The 22972-nt window shown below is 37.4% G+C and overlaps 1 protein-coding gene across 1 annotated transcript in view; it reads left to right on the top strand.

The window, feature by feature from the left end:
* SEMA3E (semaphorin 3E) overlaps positions 1 to 22972 on the top strand; it is a 246736-nt gene that overhangs the window by 173748 nt on the left and 50016 nt on the right. The window contains exon 5 of the mRNA XM_080819075.1: positions 19299 to 19392. Within this exon, the coding sequence (XP_080675201.1) occupies positions 19299 to 19392 (94 nt within the window). The remainder of the gene's footprint in view (positions 1 to 19298; positions 19393 to 22972) is intronic.

Genomic DNA, 22972 nt, shown 5'->3' with positions numbered 1-22972 from the left:
TCCAGCCATTGTACTGATTTCATGCCCTCCAGCAGTGTGAGTGGTCCAGCTCCCCCGCGCTCCGCAGACAATACTGGGCATTGTCTTTTTTCCGGCCATTTTGGTGGGTACGTAGTGGTATCACATTGTGGTTTCAGTCTTCATTTTCCTGATGACTAATAAAGTTGGAGCATTTTTCATATTTTATTGATGCTTAGAATTTTTGAGTTACTCTTAAAATGAAGTCTCTGGCTGGCCAGTGAAGAGCTGTTTGACCTTTGCCAGATGGGTTTGCTGAGGGAGTTTATGAGAGAGCAAATATAAAATATGCAGGTCAGTTTGGGAGAAAATGATTATCCATTACTGATAATTATCTATCGCTGCTGGTACGACCCGTTTCTTTGCTTTTCAAAATTGGTAGAAAACTTAAAATAAGGGTTGGAAATAAAATTGGGAGGGAAAATAGTGGAAGAGAACTTTTGGATTATATATAAAGAGATGGTGGGAAAAGAGGGAGCAGGGAGGGCAGTAAAACTAATATTTCCTGTTAACGATATTAAGCTTCTTATCAACCAAGGTAAGTCTATGAAGAAAGAGTTAGGTCTTACTGGAAGGAATAGTATAGAGATTAATGGTATGAGCTTTAGTTTCACCAATCCCTGAGTTTTCATTTTCTTTCATTGTAACTTAATTAGGTATTTTACAGGGTTACCCATTACATAGTCATCAGTCATTAGTGAGAATTAAATACATTAAAAATAAATATAGGGGCGCCTGGGTGGCTCAGTGCCTTAAGCCTCTGCCTTCGGCTCAGGTCCTGATCCCAGGGTCCTGGGATCGAGCCCCGCATCGGGCTCTCTGCTCAACAGGGAGCCTGCTTCCTCCTCTCTCCCTGCCTGCCTCTCTGCCTACTTGTGATCTCTGTCTGTCATATAAATAAATAAAATCTTTAAAAAAAAATTAAATAAATAAATAAACAAATAAATAAATAAATATAAGAACATTTTAAGTATAAAAATAGCATATAAGTCACATATAAGTAAAAAAGTGTAGCCCAATAGTGAAGTAAATACGCAACAAAAAGTAGCTACTTTTATGACCTTTTCCATCTTTGAGCTTTGAGATGTAATTATGACATAATTCTGTATATAAGGGACACTGACAACATAATGCACAGTATCCACAGTATAAGTCCATCACAAAGAGACTTTCTACATGTGGACTTTTGTACCTCATGCCAAAAACTTCATGTTTTCATAGTTTATCACTTTTCACATTTATAGTACTTTGACAGCTAGAGATCTTTTTCTCTAATGTGATGGCTGCTAGGTAATGGTAGATGTTTTGTGGTAGCTACATTAGCCTGCTTTAGGTTGGAAATTATGTGAAATGGATTCAGTTTTTAAATATTCTCTTGAAAGTATCTGAAGAAATTTTGAAAAAATACACTTTAGGATGTTAATAAAATTCTCTAACTCTAAAGATATGTTTGACATTCATTGAAACTTAGTAACTGTTAGGAGAAAATGTGCTGACCTGGTGGGTTTTTCTTGTTTTCAAGAATGTTTTCATGAAGACATTTGAGTAACATTAGGTGATTAAGTAATATGTTGGTTCCTTACAACTAACTTGAATTTTATTTGTGTAGTCAACTTAAATTAGTTACAAATTTAATCACATGCTATACTGCTAATTCACGAGCATGATATAGAACAGATGTACATAGAGTTAAATTTGGTGGTCTAATTAAAATATTGGCTTAATTAAAATGACTTGCTTATTCCCGTCTGGCAAATTGAATTTTCTCAGGTTTCACTTCCCAAAGGGAGATATATTTAAAATAAGTAGACTCAAATTTTACTCATTTATTGTGTTAACTTTTAAAATTCTTTAATGTTGTGGGTATCTTTTCCTGAAAATTTGTTTGTATAGATGAAGCAACGAGGCAGAGAACAGTAAGAAGTAGTGGAAAAGTTCCATAGGAATACAGGATTCTCAGTGTGTTGCCTATCACCATAATTTTGGTGAATATGAAAGAAAATAAGGAAGAAGAAAAGGAAGAAAAATTAATACAAGAGACTCAAGATTTAAATGTTAAATATGCTTTTTATATGTCCATTTGTATTCTCACACCTGAAACATTTGTCCAACTTTGGTAGTCTGTGTAGATTGAGGGATCAACATAGAGATTCAGTTTTATGTCCTGAATAAAATTCCGGAGCAGCATTAACAAGGTATAGTTTCCTCCTGTCCAGTGTCCTCAGGAAAGATTGTTTTCCTGCATAATTCCCCATTTCTCATTTGTAAGATGAGATAAAGGGTCACTTCTAATTTAAAATTATATAGCAGTGAAATAGTATCTTCTTCTTCACAGTCTTATTGTGAATATCAGATCATCCCAGTAAGAATGTTAATAAATGTAATGACTGTGTATTGAGTACATGCCACGTGCCAGATGTTTTTGTTCCTTTGCTTTGAGCTCCTAACTTCCCACAAGGGAAGAATAATCGCTCTCATATAACAAATGAGGAAAGTAAAAAGAAGGTAAGTTGCTTCTTATGGCTGCACAGTAAGTATACAGACTTGGACTTCGCGGTCCAAGGTCAAGTTTTTTGCATTATGCTGTGCTTTGCTTCGCTTCATGACATACTGTCTTAAGGCATTTTGTTAACCATCGAGTGCCATATAAAGAGTTTAGTGATGGTGGTAATAACTGAGTCTAAACAGGCATCGTCTACATGAATCTGTGCCCTCCACTGCTCTTCTTCTCTCAACTTGACTTTCATCCTCTGCTTCCTTCTGTAGACATCATCCCTTTTCTCTAATCCTTCAATCTCTTCATATTTTACTACCTTCTTGATATAGTGGAGACCTCTTTGCCGTGACATTGACAAAATACAACCACAAACGAGTTTGATCTTTGTGTATCTGCCTTTATGATTTATTAATCCTTGTTCATTTGAACCTTTGGCTTTCTCCAGTGGACCTTCCAAACTGCTGAATATCATTAGAGACATTTAGAAGATGTTGGTTATCGCGATTGTTATTCAGATGAGCCCATGTACGTATGGTCCGATCACTTTCAGTCCTTAATTAACTGCCCTGGCATTGTCCAGGTCACTACGGTTCTGGAGGTAAAATGATATAATGAAAAGAATACAGGCTTTGAACTAGGCAGATGCAGTTTCAAATCTGAGTTCTGCTGCCCACTACCTCCATCAGTACTTCGCATATTTGAATTTTGGTTTCCTCATCTGTAATTTAAGTCTCTTCTAGTACCTTGCTTGCCAGGTTGCGTGGCTTTTCTGAGATCCTACATAGGAAAGGAGCTGCTTTGCAAGAAGAGTCCATACTCACCATCTCTACTTCCTCAAATTCCATTGTTTCTTCAATCCAGGGTACATTTATCACTTTTCTAAAACTGCTCATATTACTGTTACCCATGACCTTCTAGATGTCAAATAAGCATCTCCTTAACTCTGTATCTTGTGCTGCTTCTCAACTGCATTTGACAGTATTCATAATTTTTGTGTAAAAGCTTTCCTCTTATAGTTTTTAGGACCATTATATTTTTCATAGTTTTAAAATACTGAATATTCTAGCTTCCCAGTCCTTTAAATTTTGGTGATTGTAGGAATTCTATCCTTAGTATATGTTTTTCTACATTTTGTGCTTTCCTGGACAATCTGATTAATTCACAGGGCTTTATTATCTATTTGTTGACTCCCGCATCTTATCCCCAGGCTTGACCTCTGTCCAGCACCTTACATCTACATTTTCTACACCTGCTATACCCTCATGAGATAATGTCCTAGAGACATTGCAAAGAAGCGGTTCTTTTCATAATAAAACGTTGAAAATTCAGGTTGCCTAAGGAAGGAGAATCTTCTGGATGAAGGAGGAGGTAGGTCCACCCTACTTTTATGACTCACCCATCCTAAGAGACCAACGAGGCGATCACAACATTCTGTGCCACGTCTCAGACACTGTATTCACTCATTTGCTCATGTCTTTGTTCATGCTGATCCCTTTGCTTGAACAGCTTATCTTTATTCTTTGTTGAGACAATCCTAACTCATTTTTCAGGGCTGAGTTTACACATCAGCTCCTCTGTGATGTTTATTTCAACCTCCACCTGGTAGAATTAATTACATTTCCTTTGGATTTCCATTGTACTTAAGTCTTAATTATGAATTATGATTTCTAATATGAATGTCAAAGTGTCTCTAAGGAAAGAGGTTATCATTTCTATTACTGTCAGCAAAATCCTAACAGTAGTCATTGAAATCATGCACTAAAAACATGGAACGAGGAACTCTTCTTTCTGATGGAAATAAAAAAATATACAGCCTTTTTTGGGTGTTTCTTTAAAGTATTATTAGAATTTAATATTATATCAAGTATAATTCACTTCTGTTTGATAAACTTATTCTAAGTTTATCTTATGAATTTTAAACACATGTGTGCCCAGTGATTGTGATTTGCACAATCTCTGTCTCAATCTCACAATCTCTCTCTGACCCCTCCCCAGCCCTTGGCAGCCACTGACCTGTTGTCTGTTCTAATAGTTTTGTAATGTTGAGAACATAATTTAAATGGAATCATACAGTAGGCAGATTCTGAGATTAGCTTCTGTCACTTAGCATAAAGCATTTGAGATTGTATCCCGTAGTGTTTATCAGTACTTTGTCCCCCTTCATTGCTGAGGCATTTTCCATAGCATGAATATATCCTAGTTGCTTATCCATTCTCATACTGAGGGGTACTTGGGCCATTTCCAGTTTTTGGTGATTATGAATAATGCAGCTTGTGGTGAGCCAAATTCCAAGATGAGCTTGAGGACTCAGACCCTGTATCGCCCCCTCCCCTTGAGTTGGGAGTGGGGAGGGACCTGTAACTTGCTTCTACCCAATAGAATATGACAAAGATGATGTGATGTCACTCCCATGACTAGGTTATATTGTATGAAAAAGGTGAAGTGAGTCTGCCGGTGTAATTAGTCCCCAGTCAGTTTTCTTTAAGCTGGCAGTTGCTAACCCTTGTCAGTAGATGGCACTGAGGAACATTCCAGAAGGAAGAGGCAGTCTTTGGTTCTGGTCTGGCTCTTTCCTTCACCAGGTTTCTAGAGAGTGTACTTTTTCTTTATTGCCCAGACCCTGTCGTTTTCTAAGTGTGAGGTGTCCCATGGACACAAATTTCTGCAGCACCTGGCCGCAGCTCTCAACTCCAGCAGATGCAGCACGGAGCCTGGGAGTACGTGGGGCTACATCCCAGCGGGGGCAGATTGCTGCCTGCCCAGCTCCCTTTCCTCACCATGCAGGGCCAGTGAGCCCACAGGGCTGGTCATCCAAGGAACCACCCAGTTGACACCCTACCAGCGTGCTAGGTTCTGTAGAGGGAGGCCTCTCCCACAGGGCATCTGTTCAGGTGTTCCCCTGAAGCCCCGTGCACGCATGACTTTCTCTGTGGGCCCAAGGGTTACTGCTCTTGCCTGGGGACAGCGAACCCCTTCAGACCTGGCAACAGCGCAAGCTACTCCTCCATCCAGTGGCGGGAAAGCACACTTTCTCTAGTGAGGTGTGAATCTCCCCTTCCCAGGGTTTTCCTTCCTCAGCCTTCCTTTCGACATACTTGCTCTCTTGTCATCACTTCATCATGGTTTATATTAAACGCCTCCTGTTTAACCCACTGTATCATTTTTTGGTCACTTGATTAGATCCAGACTGATTAAAAAAAAAAAATAAGCTGCTCCTTTTACCACTTAGGAACCACATATTTGCTGATTTCCTATTGAAATTGCCAAAAGGGTATTACCAAAGCAGAAAACTTGCCTCAGTGTCGGCTCCTGAGGAGGAGACTGCTACCATATGCTAGAAGGTCCAAGGATGTTGTATTAGCTATGATACAGAACTAGACTTGAGGAAGGCACTTAGGGTCGAATAGTGCAACTCGACAGCACAGTGCCTTCTTAAGGGATTTTTCTGGCAAACTCTCAGGACCTTGCTGGGAACATCTGGAAGGGGGCTAGGTGAAACCCATTACTCACATGACGTAGAGCCTGGCCTAACCATAAAGTTGTATGCAGAAAGCCTACAAAATAAAACCAATACACACAAACAACTGACCTGCAGGGTGGCAGCTTTAGCAAACACAGGAGGGAGAAAACACAAGTCAACAAGCCTTGCACCCATGTTGTTTTCCTTTCGGGACTTACCACAGGATCCCTTCCAGTCCCTTCCCCTCTCAGGTGGCTAAATCACTGTTGAGATCGTGTAACATTTGGGTCAGCTAGATGTGTGGGAGGACAAGTGACAGGAGTCCAGAGGACCCTAAGAGACTTAATGGGGAATGGCTCACCTCGCTTCAAGCCATACCAGGCCTGTAGACACCTCTTCACTCCGGCAATGTGTAAATAAGAATCCATGATCCTCGGGGCTTATAGAAGATGTCCTGAACCTAAAATATTGTAGAACTAGAGAATGAAAAGTATTTGTTGGAGGAACGCAGATAGAATGTAATATTTGACATCCATGTAAACCCCACGTAACATGGGCTCTGTGAGATAGCATATCAGAGATGCTATAAAGACTGGATGGAAGTGTAACACAGTTCAGCAGTGGTTCTCCAGATACTAGGGTTATGAAGAGTCATCATTTTCAACCTTTATTTATTAATAGTCTACATTTTCCTCCATAATGATATATTGATTCAATAGCAATGATATTTTTTTTCAGTCATTTATAGTCCTTACAAGTCCTTACTGCCTTTTCCTCTGTAAAGAGTTTAAAAATAAAAGGCAGAGTCAAATTAAAAGCATTTTTTTCAACCTTTGCCCAATCTCATTCCCCTTCCCAGAACGAAACACCACCCCCAGTTTGAGTTATGTCTTTCACACCTCTCTTTTTCTCTCTGGAAGTGCTCAACCCAAACAGTGTGGGTGAGTGTGTGTGTGGGGGGGTAACTTAAAATCCCAGTCTCCTGTTGTCTGTGTAACTTGGGGCAAGCACTCTTCCTCTCCATGCCTCAGTGTCCTCCTCCATAAAATGAATTTATAGTAGTAATCCATGTATAGGGTCATTGTGAAGATTGGACTAATACAAGTAAAACACCTAGAACAGTGCTTGACAAATAGGGACCGTCAGGGAGTCATCAGCTGTCACTGGCACCACCAACAGGAGCATCTCATTCCTTTAACTTTCCAGTGGGAACTGCCCCCATGTGTTAGTGCCCTCGTGTTCATTCAAAAACCTGAATTCCTGGTTCTAACATACCTTTGGTTATCTCCTACCAAGTTTCTGGTATATCCTGTCATTTAAAAAGTATCCAAATCAGTAAATCAAACACATTCCTAGGGTGAGATTTACCATGTTTTCTTAGAAATCTTTTCTTTCATTTTTTCCTACTCTGCTCCTTAGCACAGTTAAGATATTACTCTTTTCTCTCTCACTCATGCTTAAAAACCTCAGTGTTGTGTTGTCAACTCAGCTTTCTCCCCCAAGTTGAATCAGGAGCGATGTGATTTTTTTTTTTTGGCTGTGTCTTTAAATTACCTTTCCAATTCACTCCTCTTTCTGTTCCTTCTGCCAGAACTATTCTTATCCCTGACTGCTTCTCCTCGTCTCCTTAGGGTCTCACTGGCTCTTTAGTCTGGCTTTATCTCTGCTGTCAGATTAACTTCACGAAACAATACGTCTTTTCAGAACGTTCACGATTTACCGTTGCCCATGCAGTGAAGGCCGCCAGAGTGCCTCATCTCAGACAGCCCGTGTCCTTCACAGTCTGCCTCTAACCCACTTTCTGTCTTCTCTCCCTCCCGCTCATTAAACTTCCCCTGTGCGAATCTGGTGACAGTCATTCAGGGCCACTCACTCCTTTCGTACCCATCTCTTCATCTTGAAATGTTTGTTCCCCCTTTCAGAGTGTCTTCCTATAGAAGAGTGGTTGAGGGGCTTCGGAATTCGAGTTTCCTGTTTCTAGCTGTATGAATTTGGGTCCGTCTCTTTATATCTCTGAGCCTCAGAACCTTTATTTGTAAAACTGGGTAAAAATACCAGTCTCATAAGGCGGTAGCGACAATGAACTAATAAACAAGTAAACAATGTTCTTGGAACAATATCGGAGACATCGAAAGTGTTCCCAATATAAATCTTAACTGTTGTTTGTTTGTTTGTTTGTTTCCCTGGGAAAAACATTTCAGGGTATTACCACTCCGTCTTTCAGCCCAGACCACTCTGCCCCCAGGACTAAAATTAAGTTCCAAGTTGTTGTTGTCATCAGAGTGTGTACCTCATTATAGCACTTTTCACGCTGATGCACTCATTATAGTAATTATATTTCCCTATCTAGAGCCTGAAAGACATTGTTCTCATCTTGTGATGTTCTTTGAAGAATCACTGTACATTTAAATACCTATCTTAAGGATTTGTAATAAGCAATGAAGGAGACCATTTAGGTAAAAGCGTTTTGTATCTTAAGGGCTCTGCAGGAACAAACCTTCGCAACAACTAGCACAGGGCTGCACAGAGTAACGAAGTGAACATTGGAAGAAGACCCCCACTGAGATGACGCCATAGAGCGTGTCCGTTAGGCGCAATGTTTATTCTCCATTCTGTTAGCACAGATGATGGGATCCTAGTGAAACATGCTGGTTGTCCCTTTTAATTTGATTGTTTTTCTATTCCATCTCTATCCAGAGGCATGAGCGGCCACAATAATCATTAAAAGCAAGAAACATGCTAAGGATATGCTCACCTCCCTTTTATGTTTGTGCAGTAAGCTGATTTTTGTGGCTTGATAAAGGGATGGATGAGATGCAGGGAGAATGACTACGTCATGGAGCAGGTTTTCCCATTTCAAGTATATAGCAAATTAGGCTGTAGCCTGGACATCATAAAACCAGAAAGGGTTTAATGATTATTAGCTTTGAAAATAATTTTGGAATAGTCTTCTCTAACTGTATGAGAATACCATAATGAAGATAGGATCCTCCATATGCATATTTCCTATGTGCCTAAGAAAAGAAACCAGGAATCCCTTAACCTAGACTCCAATAACCATGAAAGACTACTCATTAGCCCTATTTTCCAGAATTCCCTTTGTTGACACTGTTAACTCCAAGAGCTGTCTGGGTCCAACCAGGACTGAATGACAAATCAGCTGTTAGAGAAAGCGTCCCTTCCCCTGCAGCTGTCCCGTTCTTACTGTGCAGATGGTGAATTGATTTTTCCTTTACCAGCAATTCTTTTCTTTCTTCTCTACACAGGACTATGATCCTTTGTGATCATGTTTGACTCAGTCAGCAGTGGGAACACACAGAAGATTGAAGAGTTTTCAAATGTGTCCAAGTGAAAGGGAACAGGGTTTCAGAAATGAGGAATTGCTCCAAAGGCTGTCTGTAGACTAAAAAGGGGCTATGACTTCCTCCCCATGAAAAGTAGATATTCATAGTTTTATAAAAAGCATCTTTGTCCTCAAAAAAGAATTTTGATTCTTGCTTCATTGTGGGTGGTCAGAATAACAGTGAGAGTAGTCAGCCCCAGAGAAGGTGGACGGGAAAAACAGTCTAGAAGAGAAGTCCAGATCTTAAAGTTAACTTGAGTCAAGATGGATCTTTTCTTTCCATATAAATGTCTAAATAATTACCTGCCTCTTTCAGTTAAATTTTTTAAAAATATGCATGAAATTTTATTCACGATTATTTTTAGCATCCTCCTATTTTACAGTTTTGATGTTATCATTAACAGAGTAGTTAATGTTAATGTTTCATATTTCACATATTGATATATAAATCCTTTTATTGTCATATATATGGATGATTATATATATATATGTATATGAATTAAAATATAGGTACCATGTATTTTATCTAAGAAACAGACATAGTTTAATTGTTCATTTATGCTGTACCAATTATTTTATTATACAGTGTATAGAGAATATCAGAAATTAAACGCTGCTTATACTGAACGAATATTTACTACCACTATTTTTTCCTACTAGATTTGCCCTAAAATCTCTATAGAGGATAGATATTCACAGTTGCTCAAAAAATAGCCATTTGTAGGTACATTCACTAACATTCTTAGCATCTTATTAAGCAACTAAAATTATGAGATATAGACCATGGTGCCCATTACAGCAAAACTATTTTTTTTCAGCATTTTTACCTATAGACCTGCTTTGAGTATTGTATAATTTATTGATGTAAAGAGATTCCAAGTAAGCTACTTAGTAACTTACTACACAGTAAGTGCATTTCAGTTGCAATATCCATTATAAATTTAGCACCAGATTAACTGGGTATCCCAGGCAGGGATTGACCAGACATATTGTGATAAATTTTCTAATTAAATTTGACTTTTCCAGAGTCAAATACAGATCACCATAAGGTAAATGAATCAAATTACAACCAATGCTATAATTATTAGAAGACAGGCTCTGCTGACTTTTCACATAATTAAAATACCAAATTTCTTAATTTCAGAACTAGATATTTAATTATAATATGACATTTTCTCATGTGGCCTTATAGGGTATATCCAGCCAATACTTCGGCAGCCATCTCTCTATTTTCTTAGGCTTATTTCAGTCCGTTGCAGTTCTTCTTATTTAAAAATGGATTGTATCATTTTTGTCCTGCAGGTACCTCTTCAAGCTGACATACCTCTTCTAAGTCTTTGTGATGTAACTCTAATAGTTCTCATAGCTTCTTTGCTCTTAGAATAAAAAGAATATTCCAAGACTATTTTGTACTTCTGTGGGCCCGGACTATTTTTTTAAATTTGTTTTGTGATCTTTATTGGTTCCTGGGAGTTCATTATATAATAAGGAAAGAAGAAAGCCTCTTTTTGGCCAAAAAAATGTTTATGGTTTTTCCCCATGTAAGATTTTTTTTTTCTTAAAATCATTAAGCTCTATTATTTATCAGTCTTTCTTTGATGTCTCCTAGATTCTGTGTCTTATTTTAAAAGGCCTTTTCCACATTCAAGATTTCATACAAAATTTTTGTGTCTTTTTCTATTCCTTGTATAATCCTATTTCTTATGTTTAAATTGTTGATCAATCTGGAATTTGGCTACAGGGCTATGGGACATGAGGTAGTAATCAAACTTTTTTTTTTTTTTTCCATATGGCACTCCAGTTGTCCAAACACCATTTATTGAATAATCCATCATTTATCCACAGGTCTTTGAAATACTATCCATATTAACGTTGCATTCTTACACTTATGGCTTCTCATCATAAAATAAGGTTTTAAAGTTAACTGCAAAACAACAAAACGAAAACAAAATAATACAGAATGAAATCAGTATTATGCACCATTGTGTTTGATATAAAAGAGCTGGTTGCCAACCCTTGGATTTGTAAGAGGTCGGTTTTAGCTTCCTATATAGTTAGGTCATATTCAAATTTTCTAATTCTTAAAATTTTTTAAATATTCCTTCTTATTCTCACAACAGTCATAGGAGGGAGAAACACAGAAATATTATTTCTTCTTTTTCGCAAGTGTTGAAATTGAGGTTGAAAGAGATTATGGGACTTGAGCCATAGATCAAATCAGAGGCTTTCTTATCTCCACTTGGTATTAGCTCTCTTTGTAAAAACAGTTTGACTCTTACTTCAATTCTTATTCCTATTCCTGTTTTCATTCTCCTCCTCCTTTTTCCTAGTAGTTTATTAAATAACATAAAGACTTTATTTCTGCCATTGAAATGAAGTTAATATATTGTTTCATGAAACAAAATTAACTGGTGTATTAGTTGTAGTCACCTGTTGATTTTGGCTTTCTGTTTGTGAAATTTACAATTAGAAGGGGTGTTTTGCTTAATTTTTATGAGGTCCCAAAGGAGTCGCGTGCATCGTGTTTCCTAAATTCAGTATTGACTGAATGCTTGGAATCTAGTAGGCTTCTTAAATGCTTGCGAATTACCTGTATGTATGTACTTACAATGCAGTAGAAATAATGTTACAAGAGATAGGTAGCATAGCCTATGGGAGAAGTTTCGCTTGGTAAAGTCTCCCAGAATATCAGCAAAGTCATTTTTCCAGCATCATTTCCTCATTACATAGGGGTTTCTGCTATAGAGAATAGGAAGAATTGAGTTCCCTTTTCCCAAAGGGAAAGTATAATGGAAGAGCAGTGGGTATTATCAGGCATACAACTTTTTTTTTTTTTTTTTAAAGATTTTATTTATTTATTTGTCAGAGAGAGAGAGCGCGCGAGCGAGCATAGGCAGACAGAGTGGCAGAGGGAGAAGCAGGCTCCCTGTGGGGCAAGGAGCCCGATGTGGGACTTGATCCCAGGACACTGGGATCATGACCTGAGCCGAAGGCAGCTGCTTAACCAACTGAGCCACCCAGGTGTCCCAGGCATACAACTTTTAAATAAAGTCAGCCAGATTGTGCTTCTGGAGTTTTGGTGGGATGGTGCCAGTCAGAAGGCAGAAAGCCTAAGACAGAGCTGTTAAGATACTGAACTGCCGTTCTAAAGGTGAGACATTATAACAGTGAGGAAGCACCCGAGAGAGAGTGACATGGTTATATTTGAGAGGGTGGTGAGGAAGAGGTAGGCAGCGAGGATGATGCTGTTTTCTAATAAAAGCAGGCTCCAGGACAACATAATAATTAACGTTTAAAGAGTATTTGTTTCCAGTACTCTTAGTACACCAGGCATACGTTTCTGGTAGACAGAGCTAATAGTGTAGAATTTAAGAGACTACTGGCATAAGATAAGAGTGAGGAGAATGGAACCGTGAAGTAATTAAAGGAAACACGAAAGTGGGGGAAATATTATTTTACCCACAAATACCTATTTAAGCAAATATTTATTTACAAATCAGCACAAGACAATTGAGTTAGAATTTTGCTGTAGATGTATCATATATGCCTTTAAAAAATGGTAGCATCTGCAAGCTATTCAAATAATGTTACAGGAAATAAAACATTTGAACATAGAATTTAATAAATAGATAACTAAATAATGATAAATATTTTCTTCTTAAAAAAAATCTTAATACATATTTTCAAACCCTGACTATACCTTAATTACCTCATACAAGACACTCAGCCATGCGCAGCGGCACAAACATATATCCCGCTCTCCATCTACAATGGTAAGTAGGATGGATAATACTATATGTAAAATGAACATGGAGTGAAGTTAGAAGACACTCTCTGAGACTTGCTAAGCCTCACCCTGGCTCTAATTTCTCATCTATGAAAGGAAAATAATACTTGTGAACAGTATTATTGACTCTATTTCACCTCATAGTCTTATTTTGAAGGTGAAACAATATATACAAGAGTAGTTCCTACATTTTAAAGAATGATGCAAATATGACATTGTGTTTTAGAGATTAAAAATGTCCAAAAAATTAAAATGCAAAACTATTAGTGTCAAGATGTTGACTTAAAATTTCACTCCCATTTTTGTATTTTTTTTTTCTGCTAGTTTATTCAGTCTTTGGGAAATGTTCCAAATATTATTTAATACATTTTTATTGATTGGCAGAAGAAAAGAAAAAATTGTGTAGTGAGTCACTTTCAAAATTAATTTGCTACAGGTTATTAGATAGCTGTTATGTAAAGAACTGAAGTGCATGATACGGTAATTTATTCTTGACATTTACTTATCAAAATTGTATCTTCATTGTTCATTGTTGACGGGTACATGTTTTATGCCTTGTGTATTTTATGACTTTTTCTCTAACCATTAGAAGTAGTAATAAAATAAAATAGCGGGTTATTTGTTTTGTCCTATAGTATTTGTAATGGCCTAGATTTTTTCTGACATCTTTCAGAATTTACCATTGACACTAAGGGCAAAAATAGTTCGCAACACTGACTCATTTATGGGAAACTCTCATTTCATTTAATTGGTATCCCATTTAACACCTGATACGCAATAACTCACACCTCTTGAAAATAGCTTACAGCAGGCTTGCTGGGTTCCAAGCGCTCTCCTCAAGGCCTGAAGGGGAAAATTCTCCTGGAAAGACTTACCATTTATTCTTTAAACTTATTTTTCTGAAGTGCCCGTGTATCTGCCCACCTTTGCAAACTGTGCACATCCTGCTTTCTCTTAAGCACAGGAGAACCTATTGAAAAACTTCTTCTTACCACACTGAAACAAAAAGTGTAGGCCACACTGCTAATGCTAGTGATGTCTTGTAAATTTAAGCCACATTACTCAGGCAGAAATTCCAGCTGTTAAAACACAGATAATGGAAAGCCAGTGTAAGTACTGACCAACATTCTCAATAAGGTTAAACACCAGCATTACATATTACTTGAACCAGAAGTGCAATTGTTTTGGGGTCATTGACAATGTCATCGTGCCTCCAGTTTTCTGGTTGGTTTAGTGGCTGAATTCCACTTCAGGGAAGAAAATTACATTACTCGCCTTTTAGTATTTTATTGGATTGTGCACTAAATTAAACACTGCATTTAACATCACAATGAACTCTCAAATGTGAGAAGCTCCATTCTTGAATTTATAGTTAATTTTGGAGGCGGCTTGATCTGTGCAGAACAAAGCAATAGACTTTTGGAATTGGCCTGTTTTCTGTTACCGGTATTATCCGGTCTAGGATAAATTTTTCTCCTTGTACCTCTTCTCGGCAATTTCCACATCTCTGCTGTATGAAGTTGCAAAAATAATATATTGAGTCCTGGGGAATTAAGATGAATCAAACCAATGTGTCTTTCACAGGGTAAAGAAAGCCTTCATTCTAAAATCATGAAATGAAAGATGAGGTAAATTATTAAAAACTGCTGTCAAGTTAGTTGTTTGATAAGAATTAAGAACTCAGTCTTTCCTCTTAGCTCAGTATTGAAGTTTCATGACCATACACCGCAATATCAGAAGAATATCTTGTTAAAAGAAATCAGTCATGTGGAGAAATACCTCCATGTCACACCTCCATATTACTTCAAGATGCATATTGTCATTAATGAAGTCATTGGGGATAAAACAAACACCACTATCATTCTTCAGTATTTGATTTTATTTTTAATAAATGCCAGGGAGTATTTAATTATATTTATCCTAAACCTTAATGTATTTATCCTGTTTAGAATCCCTTATGAATTGTAAAATATATATAAAAATATATTATCTTCGTGAAATAGCTTGAGAAATAAAGAACATTCTTTTAGTTGTTTTAACACTGTAATAGTTTTACTAAAGCCAGTGGTAATCAAAATGTAGAAAAGCAATAGGACCACGATGTTGCTTCATGAGCAGCTCTCAGAAAGCATGCACAGTTTGTATATGTCGTCTGCTTTCACATCAGCACACCTGTCTACAGCAGTCTGTGAGTTCTTTTAGATACAGAAGAAAATAAGCAAAGGCAAAAAGAAAAAAAAAGTTTGTTTCTAGGAAGGTAGTATTTTTTTCAAGTGTCGTCAACAGTTGAGCATTTATTATGTGCCAGTTACTTTATTTGATAGAGGGGATCAAAGATTAACATCACATGGGCAGTTTCCTCAAGAAAACCCTACAAACTAGTAGGAAGGAGGGTCAAACAGGCAATTATAATGCAGAGAAGTAAATGATGCAAAAAAGGGATACATCTGATGTTTGGTGGTAGGGTCTCTCTAGGAGAGAGATTCTAGAGTCTCTCCTAGGAGGAGATCCCAGGGCAGACAAAGAGGTCAGATCAAGATTCCTGGGGGTTCTAGGGTGTCTGCGGAATTTTTTTTTAATTTTTTTTTTTTTATTTGACAGAGAGAGGGATCACAAGTAGGCAGAGAGGCAGGCAGAGAGAGAGGGGGAGCAGGCTCCCTGCTGAGCAGAGAGCGCCATGCGGGGCTCGATCCCAGGACCCCGAGATCATGACCTGAGCTGAAGGCAGAGGCTCCAACCCATTGAGCCACCCAGGCGCCCCTGCAGAATTTTTAATATTCTATGGACATTATTATCCTGAACACTTTGAAGAGCCCAAGTAAGAGATCTTTGGGAAGCTGCAAGTAGTTCATAACGGCCGGCGTGCAGACTGCGAGAGCCGTTTCAGAACTTTCAAGGGTTCAAAGCACCTTTTCATTATTTTGTTATAAATATGATAGTCTTCAGAATGCACATCCCAGTAGTTTTCAAATTTAAGAAGTATCACACTCTCCAGTCCAATTTGTCATTGTCTTTTTTTTTTTTTGTATTATTTGAATCCTGGAATATTATTAACCAAGTGCTATATATAGATGAAATGACTATATCCTCTAAAGTTTAGGATCTTTCTTCTCTTTGTGCATAAAGATAATGTTGCTTCTCTAAAGCAGGGGTGTTCCAGTGGTTTATCTTTTTTTTCTTTTTCTTTTACACAATTAGAAACTGAAGAACTGGAGCACCTGGGTGGCTCAGTCGGTTGAGTCTGCCTTCGCCTCAGGTCATGATCCCAGGGTCCTGGGATCAAGCCCAGCTTTGGGCTCCCTGCTCAGCGGAGAGCCTGCTTCCCCCTCTCCCTCTGCCTGCCGCTCCCTCTGCTTGTGCTATCTCTTGATCTCTCTCTCTCTGTCAAATAAATAAAATCTTTAAGAAAAGAAAAAAAGGAACATACGCATTTTTTTAACTAAAATACTACCTCTGTCCTTTATTCAAAAATATGGATTTTTAATAGTGATATAAAAATATGGATTTTTAATAGTGATATAAAAAGCAGGCAAAATAACTTTTATTATTTTTAAAGGACTATATGTCGAGGTAGCTATAGCCATTAATCAAGTAAATGAGATAGATACTTGAAGTCTTGAACACTTGAAGTGTTAAAGTGGAAGGGTTCAATCAAGGGACATGAGTTTGGACAGGAGGCATAGGTCTGTGAAAATATTGGAGTATCCAACACTCATTTATTCTCAGGTTTAAATGTGAGGTTTTGTAAAAGAGGATCCTTTTATAGAATCAGCTAGATTTACATACGGCACAGAATCAGGCCTCAGACATAACTAAAAATTCCGCCTGATTCTGGGTTCCACTTGTTTTCCAAAATGTTAGGGTTCTAGGCATCTTTTCAAATATAGGATTCCATTGAGTCAATCAACTTCTCTTGAAAGTTGAGTACACAGATATGTCAGATAATTCAAATCTCAGACCTGTGCTGAAATTCGCCAATCAACAACAGCCTCAGGAAGCTAAGTGGTGACTTAGACTTTTGAAAACCTGTGACTTTTCCAAGAAATTGTGACTTCATTCCCTTCACCTAACTACAGTCCTTTGAAGTCTGAGATTCTCTTAATCTTAGAATTCTTAGTTTGCATTTTCTATGTTTTTTCTACTTGACAGTTATGTATGTATGTATGTATTTATTTATTTATTTATTTATTTGACAGAGATCACAAGTAGGCAGAGGGGCAGGCAGAGAGGAGGAAGCAGGCTCCCCGCCAAGCAAAGAGCCCAATGTGGGGCTCGATCCCAGGACCTTAAGACCATGACCTGAGCTGAAGGCAGAGGCCCAACCCACTGAGCCACCCAGGCGCCCCTGCTTGGCAGCTTAAACCTAATATATTGTGCTGGCTCAAATAAATATGCAACACACTTGTTTTTCTCTTGCAGTTTCAATTTTAATGTTGAAGGTGTGTAATTTTATCCATTAGGTAAATCACCTTCACCTGTCATTGGTGGTAAAAAGTTGAGTGTCTGAATTCTGAAGTTGTAGAAAGTCTTGATTGAAGAGAACAGTTCAGTATATCTCTTTAACAGCTTTCTCTGATCAAATATTTGGACATTTGACTGGAGTAGAACAAATATAAAATGTATGTCCTACCTACTTTGTTTCAGGTAACTTCTAAAGTGGCAGTGACTAAAGGGTCACACAAGTATTACATTCACGTTCTTGGTCCCTTTCTCCTTCACATAACGCTGTGGGTCAGTTTTCCAAATTGAGATGCAGACAGTTCAGCCCAAGTGTTAGCTGGGCACACCAATAGTTCTCTCTCATTTAAACAAACTTTTTCTCATGCCATTGCAAATTTGTCATCTGAGTAGCGACCACAAAAATGTCTCCCAATTATTTATGGGTATTCTTGCTCTCTACTGATGTGTGTAAAGTGTATAAACAGGAAAAAAATTGGGGGGTTAAAAAAAGTTTTTTGGCTTTTAGCCACCCCTGAGTTAGGAGCCTCCATTTGTCCCCTGGGCTGTGGTTCAATTCCACGGATAAGACTGGAGGTTGTAGGGGTCAGGTGAACTCTGCATTATTGGAAAGGTTTTAGAATCACAGGATCAGAATGGTGATTTTGGAATATCACAGAGGGGAAGAAAAGTGTGTCAAATAAGAATGGCAAGATCAGGACAGAACAGATAATGGGAAGTAAGGGGGGTGGCTAAGAAAGTCAAATTCAAGTTTGAGGAAAGTGGCTGCAAATCAGAAGTTACTCAAGACTTCAGGACTGTTTTGAGGTTCATGGTTCTCAGATGGGCAGGGCCATTGATAGACACCAGGGGGCAGTATCAGCAATATTCTCTTCCAGAGTATTTTTTCTTTTCCTACAAAATTTTCAATATTGATTCTTACTGTCACTTTTCCAAACTTTCTTTTACCCAAACCATTTATAGCACACTTAATGAATAATAATTATGAAAATATATTAATGAGGATTTTGAAATCTGAGAATAGAGAAAATTTCTGTGGTTAGGCACTGGCAATAAGAAACAGTGAAGTAGTCGTTTTTCATAGAAGTACTTTCAAGCTCTTATTTATGTGACACGAGTCTGAAACATTGCTCATAATGTGACGTTTATCTATACATCTATATTCCAGTAATTGTTTATGCAGCCATCGTTTTCTAAATTATTAAAGTTAAATGTCTATACCAAGAATATGTGATGAAGAAGAAACATGATTGGAAATAAATAATCTAAATCGATAGAAAATTTTATCAGCTTCTTTTGCAGACCCTTCAAAAAAAATCACTAGTGGTCTTTGTGGGATAGCAATCAATTTCCGTATTTATCATTAAGCCTCCCTTTTAGTAACCTTTTTTTTAGCACGTTTTCATTCCTTTGGCATATTTACTGGACACCCCTCAAAATAACTAATACTGTCCACTCATGTGATAAAAACTGTTAACGTCTTTCATTTCATCACCTGTATACCTTCTGTGAGGAATGAGAAACCCATATGGGCCTGAAAACCCATATATTTATTTACAAAACCCGGTTTGGTCCTAAGAAACTTGGTACTCATGGTACCCTCTTTATAATAACTGTTTTGCAAAAGGTCAGGTTTTTATATGTCTTATCTGAGCAATTAGATTCTTGCTAAAGTTGGCAAATACATAATGGCTTTTCTGGTTTATTTGTTGTTGTTTTTTTTTTTTTTTTCAAGGATCCTCTGTTTCATCTGGAACCCCACAAGTCTGAGAGAGGACGGGGCAGATGTCCTTTCGATCCCAGCTCCTCCTTCATCTCCACCTTAGTTGGTAATTATTGTTGCCACAGACATCATCTGGTTGCCATATTGATTTTGAAACTTCGCTTAGGTTCTTCCGATGTTTCTTTATATGTGCGTTAGAGTTGTCTTTATTTATGGGTGCTGGAAGCAATGATATTAGATTTCAAGTCATGCTAAACTGAACCAATTTTGACTCTAAGATAAATGCAGCTGAAGTACGTGTGTCTCATTGTGGAAACACAAGTTTTATTTAGTATCTGATAGAAAACATCCTGTATTATGACCATTTACTATTAAAAAAAATGCAGTTAGAGAAATACTTTATAAAAACCTGGCTGGAGAAACTCAACTATTGCAACATATGTTAGTTCTTTTTGTTTTAATTACTCTGTAATTTTAGGAAAACTTTTAATATTCTCTTCTTGGTGCCTTTCTCTGTATCGGTAGAATTCATCAGAAGGTCATCTCAGTTGAGAACTTTAAAGTTATTTATCTAAACTCTTGTTTATCTAGAATCTTAACAATAGAGGTTGACCCGTTCAAACTTCCACTAAATGTCCACATTGAAATAATAAAATAAGTTGGCATGTCTGATCTAGATTTCCATTTGATTCCATTTAATTAGATGAGGTACCTCACCTGAGTACCTCACTTAAGACACAATGAAATTATTTTTCTTTCTGTTTATATTCTCGGGGTTTAAAACTGGCACACTTGGCAAAGTACTCCAGCACTGTGATGGTACAGACAGATGAGTTCCCAAGTACAAAGCTGAAGTGAGCTCTTCCCGATACCTAACTAGGAGCTATGAGGAGTCATTCTTTTCTCTCAGGGTTGTGAGGTTCTGATTTAAGTATGGTACAGATGTATGGATTTCTATTATTACATTTGCAACACTTAGAGTTATAGGCTTATATTAGGTCACCCTGTTGGCAGAAAATGGGAAAGTGTAAAATAACATGTGGGGACTTCCCATCCTAAATAAAAGATTAACACTTAAAACTCCCCACTGATGAGTAATCAGAATATAAGATTTTGAGTTGATGCAGATATTCCCGTGTATTCTAGAAACTGTACAGTCCCTGAACTTATCCAGACAGTTCATTTTGATGGGCCTTGCATCCCACTCTGTACTTCCCCATCCTGGTCATGGCACTTACGTCCATGTCAGCAAAGTTTTTTTTTGTTTTTTTTTTTAATATATGGTTGACCCTTGAACAACACAGGTTTGAACTTCATGGGTCCAGGCATATGCAGTTCTTTTTTAGCAGTCCTGTAAATGTATCTTCTCTTCCTTATGGTTTTCTTAACATTTTCTTTTCTGTAGTTTGCTTTAAAAATACAGTAGGTAATAAATAAAACATGCAAACTATGCGTTAATCAGTTGTTTTGTTATCTGTAAGACTTCTGCTCAATTAATAGTTAAGTGTTTGGGCAGTCACAAGTTCTATGCAAATTTTCAGCTGCATGGTCAGAGCTCCCAACTTCCATGGTGTTTAGGGGTCCACTGTATATCTGTAGAGCAAAGATCTTCAATTAGCGCTAATTATTAGGGAAAGATGGATTTGCTTCATTCAGCCCCATAGTTTGAAAAGGCTCTAAAATGAGATTTCACATAGTAAGTTCTTCCAGAGTTTGCTCCTAGAGATGTAATATTCTTAAAGAGTATAATGTTTTAAAGAAAAATAGTATATTTAAGATAGCTAGCGTTCCTCTGCTAACCTATTTGTGTGTGTGTGTGTGTGTGTGTGTGTGTGTGTGTGTAAACAGAATATGAGGAAGGGAGACCTTAAATATGAAAATAAGATCGCCTAAGTTTAAACTTCAGTAGGAATCCAAGTCTTGGGAGGGACACTGAATGAATGCCAGCTAGATCTATGTTAGAAATGGCATGGATGCATTAAAATACATGCATTTGATAGATAATTTTTTCTAATTCTTTCAGTGCTTTGGAGGGATAATTTCATAAATTTAAAATTTGAATATGTTTGGAAGAGATTTTCTTATCATTTTTTTTTTTTTTTTTTTACCTTACGTCTTGCATGGAACAGGCCTCCTATAAATATTCATTGAATAGACTCAATATTCCTAAACAGGCAAAAAACAAATTTTGGGATATTATTCATAAGAATATTATAAGTGATACTGAAAGTGGAAAATTACAGAGCAAAACCTACTTCTGTGGTGAAATCCTAAAAAGATTAGCACACCATTTAATTTTAACATTTCATTGAAATGGTTTAAACAATTCCTTTAGTCACCCTGCCACTCACCACTAAGCCTCCCTGGAGCTTATTTATGCATGAAACTGGGAACTTAAAACTGAATTTTTTAAGAGGGGAAATATTACTGGAGGGACATTTCCCAGTGAGTTTCATTGAACTTCCAAATCAAATTACACTGTGCTGACATGGGAAGTGCTTGCCATCTGGGTGGCTGTTTCACATATTCAGAAGAGAAATCAAATCATAAGAGCCCTCCAAACTAAACGCAAACACTATAGGAATAATCCCTCTAAAAAGAAGAAATAAAAATATAATTCTTCACCTTTCTCCACTAGCTTTCATCCCAAAGTACCTTTGAAAGATTATTCGCTCACTGTAGATACGAGGTGCCGCGGAAACCTGATAACCTCTACCTGAGCCAGCAACTCTGAGAGAGAGGAAGTAGGAATAATTCACCCAGTCGAAAAAACAGCAGGAGTTTGGGCTGGAAAAATGGAGCTACCTGAGTTGGAATTTGGCAAGCCCGGTGTAGCTTACTCTGACAGGGAAAGAATGCGTTAATGTGGTATTTTATGGCCACACATATTCTCGGCGGATGGGTTAGGACAAGACTCCAGCAAAATGTTGACTATCTTGAGGCCACGATCCTTGTTTCTTTGTTAATTGTGGGTCACACTTAACTGTCGAGTGCCCGTTCACCTCAAGTTGCGCTTTCGTGATAGGAAACTCGAATTTGTACCAATACTTATAAAGCTAACAAGGCCCCCAAAGAAAAGCAAGAGGTGCTGGTAAATCAAAGGATGTCTTATAATTTCTTAACTTCAGGTACGGTTTTCATTTCAGTTACCTTAAATTTAGTTGGCTGAAGATCACGCGGACTAAAAAGCTTACCGAAACCTGAAAAAGGTTTATTTGTTAGGTAAAAGACAAGTTAACGGACTTGCGAACATGTTTTAATTAAATTTATCATCTAATTTAGAAATGAAATGTTAGTATCTTGCAGTGATTCCACGTGAAACAGAATTAAAGGAGTGAAACAACCTCTTTGTTTAGCTGTGTTCTGAATGTTCACAAATCAGTCAAAATGAAATCATACATTAATTAAGGTTGCTCTCCAAATGCCACTTGATATTACCATAATTTATCTTGGTGGCATATAAATTCATATCACAGGTGCAAATATTTCTACACATTTAGCCACATTTTCCCCTACTGTGATGACAATTTTATATTGAAAATGGTCTTCAGTAAGTGTCTGAAGAATATAAGACATTACAGCCTGGTTTTAAAAACACTCTATTGAAACGACGACTTACTTAGTAAAATAAATTGATGTATTTCTTGCCTATACCTTTTATTTCATCCAAAGATAGTACTTATACT

This window comes from Martes martes (assembly GCF_963455335.1).
Source record: "Martes martes genome assembly, chromosome: 11".
In the NCBI taxonomy this organism is placed as follows: Eukaryota; Metazoa; Chordata; class Mammalia; order Carnivora; family Mustelidae; genus Martes; species Martes martes.
The sequence above is the reverse complement of the archived record's forward strand: the minus strand, read 5'-3'. Positions and strand labels throughout refer to the sequence as shown.